Source organism: Pelodiscus sinensis, chromosome 1, assembly GCF_052426305.1.
Source record: "Pelodiscus sinensis isolate ZL-2025 chromosome 1, ASM5242630v1, whole genome shotgun sequence".
Lineage (NCBI taxonomy): Eukaryota > Metazoa > Chordata > Testudines > Trionychidae > Pelodiscus > Pelodiscus sinensis.
In genome coordinates this window covers 80,673,459-80,687,014 of record NC_143052.1, presented here as the reverse complement: position 1 = coordinate 80,687,014, position 13,556 = coordinate 80,673,459, and the positions used below count along the sequence as shown (strand labels likewise).

General features: G+C 38.4%; 1 protein-coding gene across 1 annotated transcript in view; it reads left to right on the top strand.

The window, feature by feature from the left end:
* The first annotated feature begins 287 nt into the window (after positions 1 to 287).
* The window catches only part of DCN (decorin), a 48,362-nt gene continuing 35,093 nt past the window's right edge, over positions 288 to 13,556 (top strand). Inside the window, exons 1-2 of the mRNA XM_006131071.3 lie at positions 288 to 470; positions 3,835 to 4,072. Of these exons, the coding sequence (XP_006131133.1) occupies positions 3,871 to 4,072 (202 nt within the window). The 5' untranslated portion in view covers positions 288 to 470; positions 3,835 to 3,870. The remainder of the gene's footprint in view (positions 471 to 3,834; positions 4,073 to 13,556) is intronic.

Genomic DNA, 13,556 nt, shown 5'->3' with positions numbered 1-13,556 from the left:
CCAAACTATTTTTCCAGTAAAGTCTATGATTCAGGGAAGTATGGTTAAAACAGAGGAAAACTCTGGTAAAATATATGTTTTAGGGAAGTTAAGAAAATAAGTAAGATGAATTACAATGAAGCTTCTGTGTTGTACTGTACAAGCAGTTTGGGATCCTAAACAGATGAAAAAGAAATAAAGCAAATGAAAAAAAAGGGGTCTGATAAAGATTTTGGCTACAATACAGGAGACATATCATTACCATATGATCTAATGTGGGTGTCAGCCTGGATTGTGTTCATTGAGGAAACCTTATTTTTTAACTGTGCTGTGGAATAGAAGCAGGAGGGTTTTCCTCCAAGTGACAGTCACTGAGCAGTAACCTACCCCTCCTCCTTTCCACACCTGCAAGTCCTTTGCCGGGACTGAATATTTAGTTTAATTACAGCTCAGCTTTGAGAGCTCCTCTTGCAAAACCCTGGATTAAAAAGGTATGGTTTTCAATCGTTGTTCTGAACTATGCTTCAGACTAATAAAACTACAGTCAAGTCTAGAGCAAAAATGGTTGCATTTTACTGAGAAAAGCAAGAAAAATCCTACTAAATGTTTAGCAATGTTAGTGTTGTACTCTCGCTTGTGTCATTTGAGAACATGAGAAGCAGAATATGTTCTCATGGACTGAGAACATTTCCTATTGTTCATTTGATTTTTGCTGTCTTGTGTAGAAATAATGCTGTATTCCTTTTTTCATATGGTGAACTTTGGCAACAGTAAATTCTGTGTTTGTAGTCATATATTTAGACTATATGATGGAGGGAAGGGGGGGAAACGTATGAGTAGTTACATTTCTAGTTGCAAAAGACTCAGTGAAATTTTGCAGTCCTTTTTCCATGTATTTTAAGCTTTAGTCTGAATGTTTTCAGCTTCAGAAAAACAATGTGATGTCAGTTATATAGACCTGATGAATGTCTTTATAACATTAAAGAGTGGTTATGTGATATATATAAACAATGGACTACATCTCTTAGAGAAGGTGTGTCTGAAAGAAAGAGCTGAAAATCAAAATTTCTAAAAAGCTGGAATTCCTGTCAGTAGACCACTATTGTGTTTCCACACCTATTGTTTATTATACAGAATAGGTAATACATGTGGTTTAGGAATTTTCTAAATTGTTCATTTCATTCCACTCAAGTAAAAATTTGCAATGTTATAAGAAACTTTTCTGACAGAAAATGAAATCCGTATTTTTTCATTAGGCAGTGTAACAAGAAGACCACCAAAACAGTGTTTTTTGGTGACGTGTAATGATGCAGCTTTTGTGGAAAAGTCTTCCTCACTGTGTACATATAATTAATTGAAATGTAAACTGTTTTGTCCTCTTAAGCCCAAATACTCTTATTGTAAACCATTATGAATTGAAATCCATCTTTCTCTTTGTCTTTCTAAATGAAGTGTGAACATTAATAAGAATTTTCTTTTATTTAATTTTAAATGGTTATTTTATGTTTACATCTTTCCCAACTTCTGACTATTTTATTAGTATGTTTTCTCCCACTCACTGAGTTCCTAACATAATATATATAAGCTAAGACCCATAACATCAATTATGGCCCTAATCTTACAGTTCTCACTCATGTAAGATTCCCACTGAACTCATTAGGAGCCTTGGCTGCATAGTGACTGAAGAATAAGGCCCTATGACAGTATATATCTGAGATATATGTAATCAGTATATATTTGTGTGCATGAGTAAAATATGAAAAGTGCCTCTGTGGTGTTTATTTCCAGTAGAAGATCCTGGCTCTGCTTTCTTTAAAACTAATGGAAGTTTTACCTCTAGGATCAATGGGAACAAGATCAAAATATTAATGGGTCAAAACCAGTTTACTTTATACCCAGGAGTACTTCTTAAAAATCAACAATAGCACGCTAATGGCATTTCTTGTGTGTATCTGATACACATGGCATATCAAAGTTAATGGAAACTCTGACAATTTTTTGGAATTGATAATATTTCTGTTGATTACAATACAATCATGCAATGATAAATGGTAATAAATTAAGATTTTTACTCCTCATGCCAAGATTCAGAATGCTTTTCAGAAACTGTATTGTCATTTTACTACCTTCTACTCCAAAATGATAAATGCTCTGAATTAGGTGAAGCAATAGTAAGAAGATGGTCCTGGCTTAATGCCACTTCATTTTATTTTTCTTACTTCCTGTTTTATTTACAATTATATAGTTTCACCATGCTCATTACCTCTTATTACTGAAATGTCCACTATAGGCACACTAAAGAATCTACAGGAAAAGAAAATGTCTCTAATTCTAATTAAAAGCCATATTGCCATATACATAGTCACAATGAATACCTTTCTCCAGGTGAAGTCCCACTGAAGAAAAAGGGATTATATACGGAGTAAACTATCTATATTCATATTTGATAGAATACTATATGGTCCTAAAATGGCTAAATTAGAGAGGGTTTCATTATAATTTTAAAATATCAACATATTTTGTAATGAAGACTTGTCATCTTCTTAAGAAAAAAAATAAAAGAATTTGTGATGTTGCTTATTGCATGCAAATTATGTAACAGAAGCATAACCTTAGGTACATTCTAATAGTACATCTAACCTTAGACTACCACCAGCTCTCTAAAAGCCATTTGAAGTTCTAATATTCTGAAGAGAGGCCTCAACATACAGTGTTTGGTTTCTAGTTCATTCATTTTAGAAATGAATTTTGTATCACTGAATTATTGATTTACACATTTAAAGGAACACTTATTTTTGTATATAGTTAAACTGTACCCGGGACTACATTTACTGATGTAAGAAAAGGCCCTTACTATGTCAACAACAACTCCCCTCATCCTTCCAGATAACTTTCTCTGTATATTGCATATAATGAAAAGAAAAAAATATTCAGGAGTTCACTAATTTGTAATCACCTATTACAAAATATATGAAAATTATTCTTATTTCCCTCCACATTGAACAATGCATGCCTTATACTCAAGGCCCAGTAGTAAAAAATAACACTTATGTGTAGCTTTCCTCACCAAGTCCAATGGGACCACTCACATGAGCAAAGTGGCTATTCTGAAAAAAATGTTTGCAGGATCAGGTCCCTAAATCTCATTAGAAAATGTGCTGACAAAAGTACAAGTTCAAACACTTACACAGTGCAAAAGGTTTTATACCTATAGTATAAAAAATAGCATGCCTAAGCCAAATAATTGGAAAGTAGGCCAAGAAGAAATCAACTTGAAATGAAGCTTTATAATGTTCTTTAACTTGGCAAATAAGTATTACTTTAACAGCTACATTTTTTTGCCCAACCTTCAGATCTTGCTCCATTTCCCAATCAGCCTCGGTGGGCTATAATTTTAAATACACACAACAGGCTGGCTATTAAAAAAAATCCCAGGACATGAAATATGCATTAGGGTGGATCTGAGAATCTCAGGTTCATCCCCAAAGGAACAAACTCACAGTTAACAACTGGCAGGGAAAACACACACTCAAACTGCTACAGTGCTAAGTAATGACAAATGGAAAATGTGGCTTATTGTGTTGATTCTGTTTAATAATGTTGACAATGCTTCCTGTTCCTAATAAATGCACACAGGTGTGTTTGCTATTACCCCAAACCTCCACTAAAAAAAAGGTGTTTTTGACAAGTATTTAGCATTCTTCTATACTAAGTAATATAAGTAGCCCAACTGTAATGCAATGAACAGGAACACATTTATATAATTGGTAGATATATTGTATATCTCCTTAGGAAAGGAGCTTTGCAGGAATGATAGAATACTACCATTCTTTAAACTTCTGATTTGACTCCTAGGTTCACTGGTTCTGTTCTGAGTAGATGAAATAAACCATGAAGGTGGCTGTCTTCTTCCTCCTGCTTCTGCCAGTATGCTGGGCCAAACCATTCCACCAAAAAGGCTTGTTTGAATTTATGCTAGAAGATGAAGGGTCTGCTGATCTGCCTCCTACAGATGGTCCTGAGATATTCCCTGGAGCAGTATGTCCCTTCCGCTGTCAGTGCCATCTTCGGGTTGTTCAGTGTTCAGATTTAGGTAAGTGTGAAGTAGCTCCACAGAGAATCTGAAAATACTTGTTTTGTAGCTAACTGTTTGCAATTACTTTAGATGGATGGCATAACTAATGAGTCCTGCCATACTATAATTTGGTTGTTCTTCAAGATTTGCTTTATACAAAAAGCCTTTCAAAGGTTGTTGTTATCTAGACTGAACTTTAAGAAGGTGTCTATAAACTGTAGGCATTCTGGGGATTTGCGGCATTGACTATTGAAAGGTTTGTGCTTTATGTCTCCTTTCTCACAAAACCACAACCTTTGCAAGCAAAATCACTTCTCTAGGCTCTGTCATTTATGTATCTCAAATTAATACAATGGTATTAGATAGTAGGGATGTGAAAAATCTTTAAACGCTCTAAATTCTATAGGCCAGATGATGCTAGCCTTATAAGCACAGAGAAACCATCCTATTTATGTTTACACGCCCACACCGATGACCTACTGTAAATCTTTTGTCTGTTGACTTTTTTGTGTGGATGGCTGGGTGGGGTTGGTGTCTTGTGATATAGAGGAAGTCAGATTAGATGATCTGTGTGTACCTTCTAGCTTTCTACTCAATGATTCTATAATGACTGATTTGTCAATATGGGCCACACCTGACCGTTAATGAGACTGAAACTAGTTACTTGAACAAAAGAGTTCACAAACATTTCAAAACATCAAAAACTTGTAGAGAAATTTATAAAACACATGGCTATGAAATTATTCAGGTACATCTTGTGATATCTTACTAACAATAAGTAGCACCTTTAATGCCAATAGTTATGGAGTTACTTCAGTTACTTCAGCGTATTATTCAAAATAAGTGACAGTAGCATAATTTGGCTCTCAAAGGTAATGACAAGTTGTTTTCTCTAAGGCAATTGGTTAGTCTACTGAATAGAACATGGTTTGATCAAATTCAATAAAGTCATAAGAAACACTTTCTTAACAACAAATTGTTGTTCAGCTGTCAATTTAGTGTACGGGTATGTATTGCTTTTCTATACTGTAGCTTTAGTCTTTATAATTATCAATAATGTGTGGTATGGCGTTGTACAAATGTACCACTCAGACGGGGGCCTCATTGTGTTGGATATTTCACAAAGGTCAATTGTGAATTATTCACCATCTCACATAGTTATGAAGTCATGAGTCTGGCAAACAACCAATAAAGAGCAAAAGTCCTCCAAGTTAAGTTGCAGATGTGAGCACAGAGTAACAACCATCAGCATGTGCACCTCTCAGAGTACTGGACCCAGCAGAAGAGCCCTGGCACCAACAAGACAGGTATAAAAAGCACCCTATATTGTTGTAAAACTGGTCAATATGAAGCTTGAACTTGGAGCATTTGAGGAACTGTTATCTCTTTAAACCTTTTCCTGCTACATCTTATAAGGAGTCCAGGGTTCTGCAGGCAGTCAGGGTCATTCACACATAGAAGCACTCAAGCTCATCTGAAGAGGTGGGTTTTGCTCACTGAGGCTCATGATTCTATATACATTTTTGTTAGTCTCTAAAGTGCCCGGGACTACTCATTGTTTTTAAAGTTACAAACTTACACAGCTACCTCCTGAATCTTTTTAACATGTCTGCCTTTGTCCTCATGCCCTCCTGTCCCCTCAGCTTCCTTCCTGATGACAGGCGTTCAATAGTTCTGTGCCATCAGGGACTCCCCTGAAACATGGGTCCTGTTCTCCCTTCCAGCCCCAGCAGGTTTCATGCTATTGAGGGGGATTGCAGTGGGAAAGGTAATATAGTCCAAGGATACTTCAGTTTTCCCAGATAATATCAGCAGGATTGATGGCAGAAGATGCATCCTCATCCCATCTTGCAGCCCACATAATGTAGACCCTGGGAAGGGTGAGATTGTGCCAAGGTGGTGGCTGACCCCTCAAAGTACATCCTACTGTGATGGAGGAGACAGGCTCACAGATGGATCCTTTCATGTGCAGAACATGGAGTAAAAATCTGACCCACAGTTTATCTCAAACATGTATTGTGCAATTTCTAATGGAAGCTCATTCACATCCAGGACTGGAACATAACATAAGAACAGCTGTACAGGGTCAGACCAAAGGTCCATCTAGCCCAGTATCCTGTCTGCCAACAGTGGCCAGAACCAGGTGCCCCAGACTGGGTGGACCGAAGACAATGATCAAGCGATTTGTCTTCTGCCATCCCTCTCCAGACAAACAGAGGCCAAGGACACCATTTTATCCCCTGGCTAATAGCCTTTTATGGACCTAACCTCCATGAAATTATATAGCTTCTCTTTAAAAACTATTATAGTCCTAGCCTTTACAGCCTCCTCTGGCAAGGAATTCCACAGGTTGACTACACGCTTCATGAAGAAGAACTTCCTTTTATTAGTTTTAAACCTGCTACCCATTAATTTTATTTGGTGTCCTCTAGTTCTTCTATTTAGGGAACTAATAAATAACTTTTCTTTATCGGCCCTCTCCACACCACTCATGATTTTATATACCTCTGTCATATCCCCCCTCAGTCTCCTTTTTTCTAAACTGAAAAGTCCCAGTTGCTTTAACGGGTATGGGACCCGTTCCAAACCCCTAATCATTTTAGTTGCCCTTTTCTGAACCCTTTCCAAGGCCAAAATATCTTTTTTGAGGTGAGGAAACCACATCTGTACACAGTATTCAAGATGTGGGCATACCATAATTTTATACAGGGCAGTAAGATATTCTGGGTCTTATTTTCTATTCCTTTCTTAATAATTCCTAGCTTCCTATTTGCCTTTTTGACCGCCACTGCACACTGTGTGGACGTTTTCAGAGAACTGTCCACAATAACGCCAAGATCTCTTTCCTGATTTGTCGTAGCCAAATTAGCCCCCATCATCCTGTACATATAGTTGGGGTTATTTTTCCCGACCCTAACCAATGTCCAGTAAGTGCAGGCATGGCTGGCAGGAGCTGCAAAGTAGCTGTTTGTAAGAGAATCAGTGAGCTTCATGTGCACTGGCCATAGTCTCACCAGCTTTCCATGCTGTGGGAAAGGTATAGTTGACTTCCTGGATTCTAACTAGTGTGTCCCCCATACTGGGAACCTGCTCGCAACTACACATTTATCTGGCCTCTAACCTGTTCTCTGCCAATCAAGACAATCAGCTTGCTGCCAGATGAATTGACTTCATGCAAACATTGAATGGAACTGAGGTTAGAGAAATAAAGTATTGAAAAATCCACATGAAACAACAAAACCTAACAAGGAAAAATCCAGCTCCACCCAAATCACTGTCACAGCTTTCATACTTATTGGGCTTTTTATGTAGCCAAATAAATTACCGCAACATATTACCACATTTAATTGTCTTGTCCAAAGAGAGTTTACACAGAAAGGCCAAAAGTAGTAATCGAGTCTTTGGAAGAATATACTAAGAATTAACCAGTTCTACTCTTGCTCACAGAGAAACTAATGTCTGGATTACATATTCAATTAAATATTTATCATAAAAGGAGGGACATTAGGGCATGTCTACACTAGGAAATTATTTCAGAAATATGCACATTTCAAATAACCACTCCTGAAATAAAATGGAAATAGCATGTCTCCACTATGGGAAAGCTTTGAAATTAGTTTGAGGCAGACTCCGTTACTGTGGTCCCACTATCTTGACTTTGAGCCCCAGGAAGCACTGTAGAGCAATTACTTTGAATTACTCTGGCGATTAGTTATTTCAAAATAGCAGCAGCAGCAGCAGAGCATCCACATTAACGCTATTTCGAAATAACTACTTCCCCAAGAAAAGCAGCGGTGCAGATTTCAAAATGACCAGCCCCTTATTTTGAAATAATGGGCTTGGTAGAGTGGACACTCTGCTTATTATTTCAAAATAAGTGGGTTTATTTCGAAATAACTCGTTAGTGGAGACCAGGGCTTAGAGAGCTCCAGACTTGTTCATCCAGAACTGGTGCAGACCAATGCACAAGCTGCCTGGCTGAGGAAAGTCTGCCCAGTATGAGAGTCTGGGAGGTACATAAATCTCACAATTCTTGCTCCACCAAGAGAGCCAGGCTGTCGGGGGGAGGAGCAGTAGTAGGTGCTTAGGAATGAACTGGTTGAGTTGATTCACTGAACAGCAGCCAATGGAAGGTTCCTGTGGACAGAATTTAACCCCTCCCCCACTGGCAGAATTTCTGAAGGTTAACATGGTAAATATTCCTGCCCAAGGATGAACCTGCAAGTGCTGGGACAAAGGTTATAACTCTCAAAACTCTGCTTCAGCAGAGGTTAAACAATCCCACCATCTGGATTAGGATATTGTTTTGCACCTAAGAAGCAAATAACATGTATAGCGGAACTGTCAGCACTTGAACTATGCCATATGGGGGTCAGAGATCAACCCTGCCTTTTTTCCTAGTACATGTTGTGTCTACAGCTGGGCACATTTAAAACAACAATTGCAAAAATCAGATTAAATAAACACAACAAAAAGAAGCATGATGTTCCAATAAATCATATCAGCTATATTGTTGTATTTTTTTAAATCAGTCACACCCTCCAAAGGAAATCTCCAGGAATTGATTTGTTCTGCTTCTGAGCCAAAAGAAAAAGATCTGAGCTATAAGCAAGAAGTTTACTTTCCAAAATCAAAAATGGAGAGGAGGAATGTACTTCCCAATGGCACATCAAGAGTGTGGCTGAATTAAAGATGTATTACCCAAGTGCCACCTACCCCAGGGCTTTGAGCGGACAAGGCCATTTCAGTATCTCACCATAAAGCCTCCCACCTCTTGCCAAAAAGCAACCACAGTGTTCCATGTTATAATAATTTTTGGTCCAAAGAAAATGTTGCATTCTATAAAACCTAATCAGCCTTTCCACGGAGATTGGAGTCACCTTTGCAATTATTATGCAACAAGAGAGAGGGTTACAATTGACTATGGCCTGCTCTTTAGGTGTGCATGTGTACATATATAGGTATAGAGAAGCCATGCCTTCATCTATCCTTCCCTCCAGCTGATCACTGACTAATACAAGTTCTGGCGAGGGGGCCATTTAGAGTCTGACTCCCCAAAAGTTAGTGCAAGGAGTCCTCCCAGGGCTTTCTAGTAAACAAGATGGCATCCAGGTTTATTTACCCCCTTTGAAGATACAAAATGGTTTACTAGCCAATTCAGAGGGGCACAGGGCCATGGTCCTACATCATCTCTGCCCCCCTTTGGGGTGTCTTGTGCCCAGGCGATATCGGGAAGGAACATTCTTTAGATCTTGGGGAGTACAGACAAAGTACTTGTGCCCAGTTGCCACACACGGAACAAAATTGCTCCTTGAGTCCACTGTCAGGCACACAATGGACCTGAAGTGAATAAGATGTGCAAGACCTAGTAAGTGGCTAAAGCACAGGAAAGCCTGAAAATCAGATATGGGGTATACTCTTAGATCAAACTGTAGTGTTTCCTTTTGTGTGTCATTTAGCCTTCCAGGCTTAAGTTTCCCCATCTGTAAAATGGAGATAATAACTGCCTCAAATGATGTTCTGAAATAACTAGATGAAATGCTCACACAATATAATTAGTGTTGTATTTTTTAAAAATGATTCAGCTTCTCTCCTAGAAATTTATTAATTCTTTGATCTTCAAGTGTGTATCACGGTGCCGACACAAATTAAATTGTCTACTAGTTTCAAGTCTTCCAGCAACACTTAAATGTCTCTTCTATGCCCAAGGCTCACAGTGAGAATATTCACTCTGTTACAAAGGCTTCCAGCTGCACTGGCATGAATTTTGAGTCACACTTCTGTTTTCACTATAAAATCTCATGTGGAATGATATCTCCTTTCTTGAGGATGAGCTAAAATCAGCTGTAATGGGAAAACTATTCACATCCTCTTTACGTGGCTCAAATCAAATAACTGCCACATTTACAGAATCTTTCCAACTCTCAAAAGTTGTTTTCAAAGTCCAGATTTAGTCTGACTAGTTTAAAAGTCAGACCGTGTTCTGCCATGTATATTTAGCTAGAAAATCTCTGCTTCTCTGCTTGTATTTTGACCTTTATTTCAGTAAAGGAATATTTGAAGATATATTTTAAAAAGTTCACTGAGTACTGAAGACAGTGAAATCCCTACTATATTGAAGTTCAATGGCAAAAAATTCTATTGACTTCAATGGGAGTCAGGATTTGATTTTTTCAAAATTGAGCTGGCAATGGTGTGGGTCGCTCTAAGTTGAAGATATAGTTACAAAATATATATTGGGTTAAGAAATGTTTAACAGTTGTTTTAGTTTAAGATTAATCATTTGTTACTGAATCCAGAGCAAGTTTCTTATAGCCATGATTAAGAATCAATAAGATCTATTAACAGGCTTAGACCCATCTAATAATACACACTGCTCATGTGTGTAATATATTACTGCATCTACTGATCATTTATTAATCCTTTATAAACTATGTATATATTTATGTACATGTGAAGTGTGACTGTCCTCCAAAACCTCCAACCTAATATCTCCTATAGGCAAGGAGAAACTATACTCTGAGAATCCATCCCTGTTTTTACACTGAACCCAAGCAAGCCAGGTTTTGATTTGGGGAGTTTGGAGTATTATTCTGGACCCACTAAGTTCAATAGCAAAGTACCCATCGAGTTCAATGATGCAAGATGAAGTCTGTAGTAAGTATTGGGTCAGCAAGGTACTTAAACTGTGTAAGGTTAGGCACCAGATGAGTACTCCCTTGAAAGGAAAACTCCTCATTCCCAGTACCTTCAAAAGTGATTGAACAAAGATATTCCAACCCACATTTTGATGGGATAATTTGCTGGCTCATTGAGTCCATTTATGGTTTCCCAGAAATGGTCTTTAGGGGAGCCTGCTACTGCCACTGCCACTGCCATTCAGCAATTGCAGAATCAGGAGAAAGTCTACTCTAGACCTGCTGTTGCTTTATATGCCAGTTATTCAGAGGTCTGCTATGCCCATACCCACCATTTGTTCATAGGGAAATCACTTAAGAGGATAAGCAGATAGTAGAGACCAGCTGCCCATATTTCATTATACCTGGTTCTCCCTTTTTCTGTAACAAAGTTTTCCAATAACACAATATTTTATATGGTAGTTTTATTAATTTACTAATAAATAAGTTGCTGTACATTCTGTGTACAAAGAAATCATTGTCTCATTCCAAGTCAAATCAGAGACACTACATCTTGGCCCTGGTCTATGCTACCAAGTCAATTATTTTGAAATAAGGGGTTGGTTATTTCAAAATAATAACTCCCACTTTCCACGAGGAACAATACTTATTTCAAAATAGTTCTTCTGAAACAGCAGTAACGTGGATGCTTCACTGCTGCTATTTCAAAATAACTACTCCTCAGAGTCATTTAAAGTAATTACTTCCCACTGATTTCTGGGGCTCTAAGGATACATCTACCCAGCAGGGCTAAAGCTGAAATAGGCTATGCAACTTGAGCTATGTCAATTGCATAGCTTATGTCGAAATAGCTTATTTCAGCTTTGGGTGCTGTCTACACAGCAGGAAGTCCAAGTTAGAGCACTCTTCCTCTGACTTCCCTTACTCTTTGAAAAATGAGGGTTACAGGAGTTGGAGACAGAAGTCCTCCAGCTCAACATTATTTTGACAATATTTTGAAATAACTGCTTGCCATGTAGACGTGGACTATCTTATTTTGGAATGACGTCAGTTATTCCAAAATAACACTACTGTGTAGATGTACCCTAAGTTGAGATAGCACATCCACATTAAGGGAGCCTGACTCAAACTAATTTCAAGGCTTTCCTGTAGTGTGGCTGCACTATTTCGAAATAGTTATTTTGTGAGTTATTATTTCAAAATAAGTTATTTCAAAATAATTTCCTAGTGTAGCATAAGGCGAAGCCCTGTATGCAAGCACTGAATGGAGAAGGCACCAAGGAGAAAACTGTGCAGCACACTGTTCAGAGTTAGTTAGCAAATCAACCCAAACTGATCCAATCTAATGGGGATTACTGGATGCTGTCAGTTTCATTTCAATAAGAAGCAGCACTACATGGCCTATAAGTAAAATGGGAAATTCACAAAGGACGTGGAGTATGGAAACTGGTAGGTCTTAGCAGAAAGAGCACCGTTGGCATGTATATGCTATAGATTTACAAGCTGCTTCCACATCAGCTCTGTGGGTATGTCTACACTACCACTCTAGTTCGAACTAGGGTGATTAATGTAGTCAATCGAAGTTGCAAATGAAGCCCAGGATTTAAATATCCCGGGCTTCATTTGCATCTTGCTGGGCGCCGCCATTTTAAAGTCCCTGTTAGTTCGGACTCCATGCCCGCAGCTACACGTGGCACAGAGTAGGTAGTTCGAATTAGGCTTTCTAATTCGAACTACCGTTACTCCTCGTGGAACGAGGTGTAACAGTAGTTCGAATTAGAAAGCCTAATTCGAACTACCTACTCCGTGCCGCGTGTAGCCGTGGGCACGGAGTCCGAACTACCGGGGATTTAAAAATGGCGGTGCCCGGCAAGATGCAAATGAAGCCCGGGATATTTAAATCCTGGGCTTCATTTGCAACTTCGATTGACTACATTAACCACCCTAGTTCGAACTAGAGTGGTAGTGTAGACATACCCTGAGTGTATAAATGTGCATTATAGTATTTATCACTAGTCCATCCCAGAGCCAAACTTTGCAACTTCCTGAGTTGTGGGAGTCAAAAATAACCTCACTTTTTTCATTAAATGTGCTTGATTATTGTCATTGTGCAGATGGACAGGAATATATAAATTAATCGGCAGGACTGAACGCTTCGCAAAGACATTTTTCCTAATAGCCAAATTTTATTCATGATCCCCACTATTCTTTAAGGCCTTGGAAATTAATGACTTTCAGTATCTCTGTGTCTGGAACAAGCTTAATCACATTTGTAAGGAGAGATGCCTGGAACGATTGTTATGCGTTAGTGCCACTTCAGGTTCCTTCCAGCTGCCTGCAGGTGAACTATCTCCTTTGAGGATTAGCTATGGCAAAAAGAAAGGCATGACAGGTAGCACAATAACGGACTAAGCAGAGGACTGAGCACTCCTTTGTCACAATCCCACTGCCATGATGCAAACTCTATTAGGTTGGTCAAGTGATTTAGCTTTTCTGCCTTAGTTTCTGCTGTCTATAAAATGGGAATGATCATACTTACCCATCTGCCTCCTCAGAGAGTGGGGGAGAGACTATAGTAAAAGGTGCAAAACAGTTTATAATCCCTGTTTCCAGATGCTTAAAATGAGAGCTAAGCAAACATTGGGAAATATTGTCCCAACTATTCATTCAAATTTTAATATTAGTTTGCCAGTGCTCTCATACCAGACTGTGGCGTGCTCAAGTTTTACAAATATAAATACCTGAGAGAAGTGTATTTTCATCATTAGCAAATGAAAATTCTCACAAATAACATCAGCTGTGTAAACAGTTGTCAAACTCAAAATGCACATTGTCCTGGTTAATTACAGGACTCTTATGACATT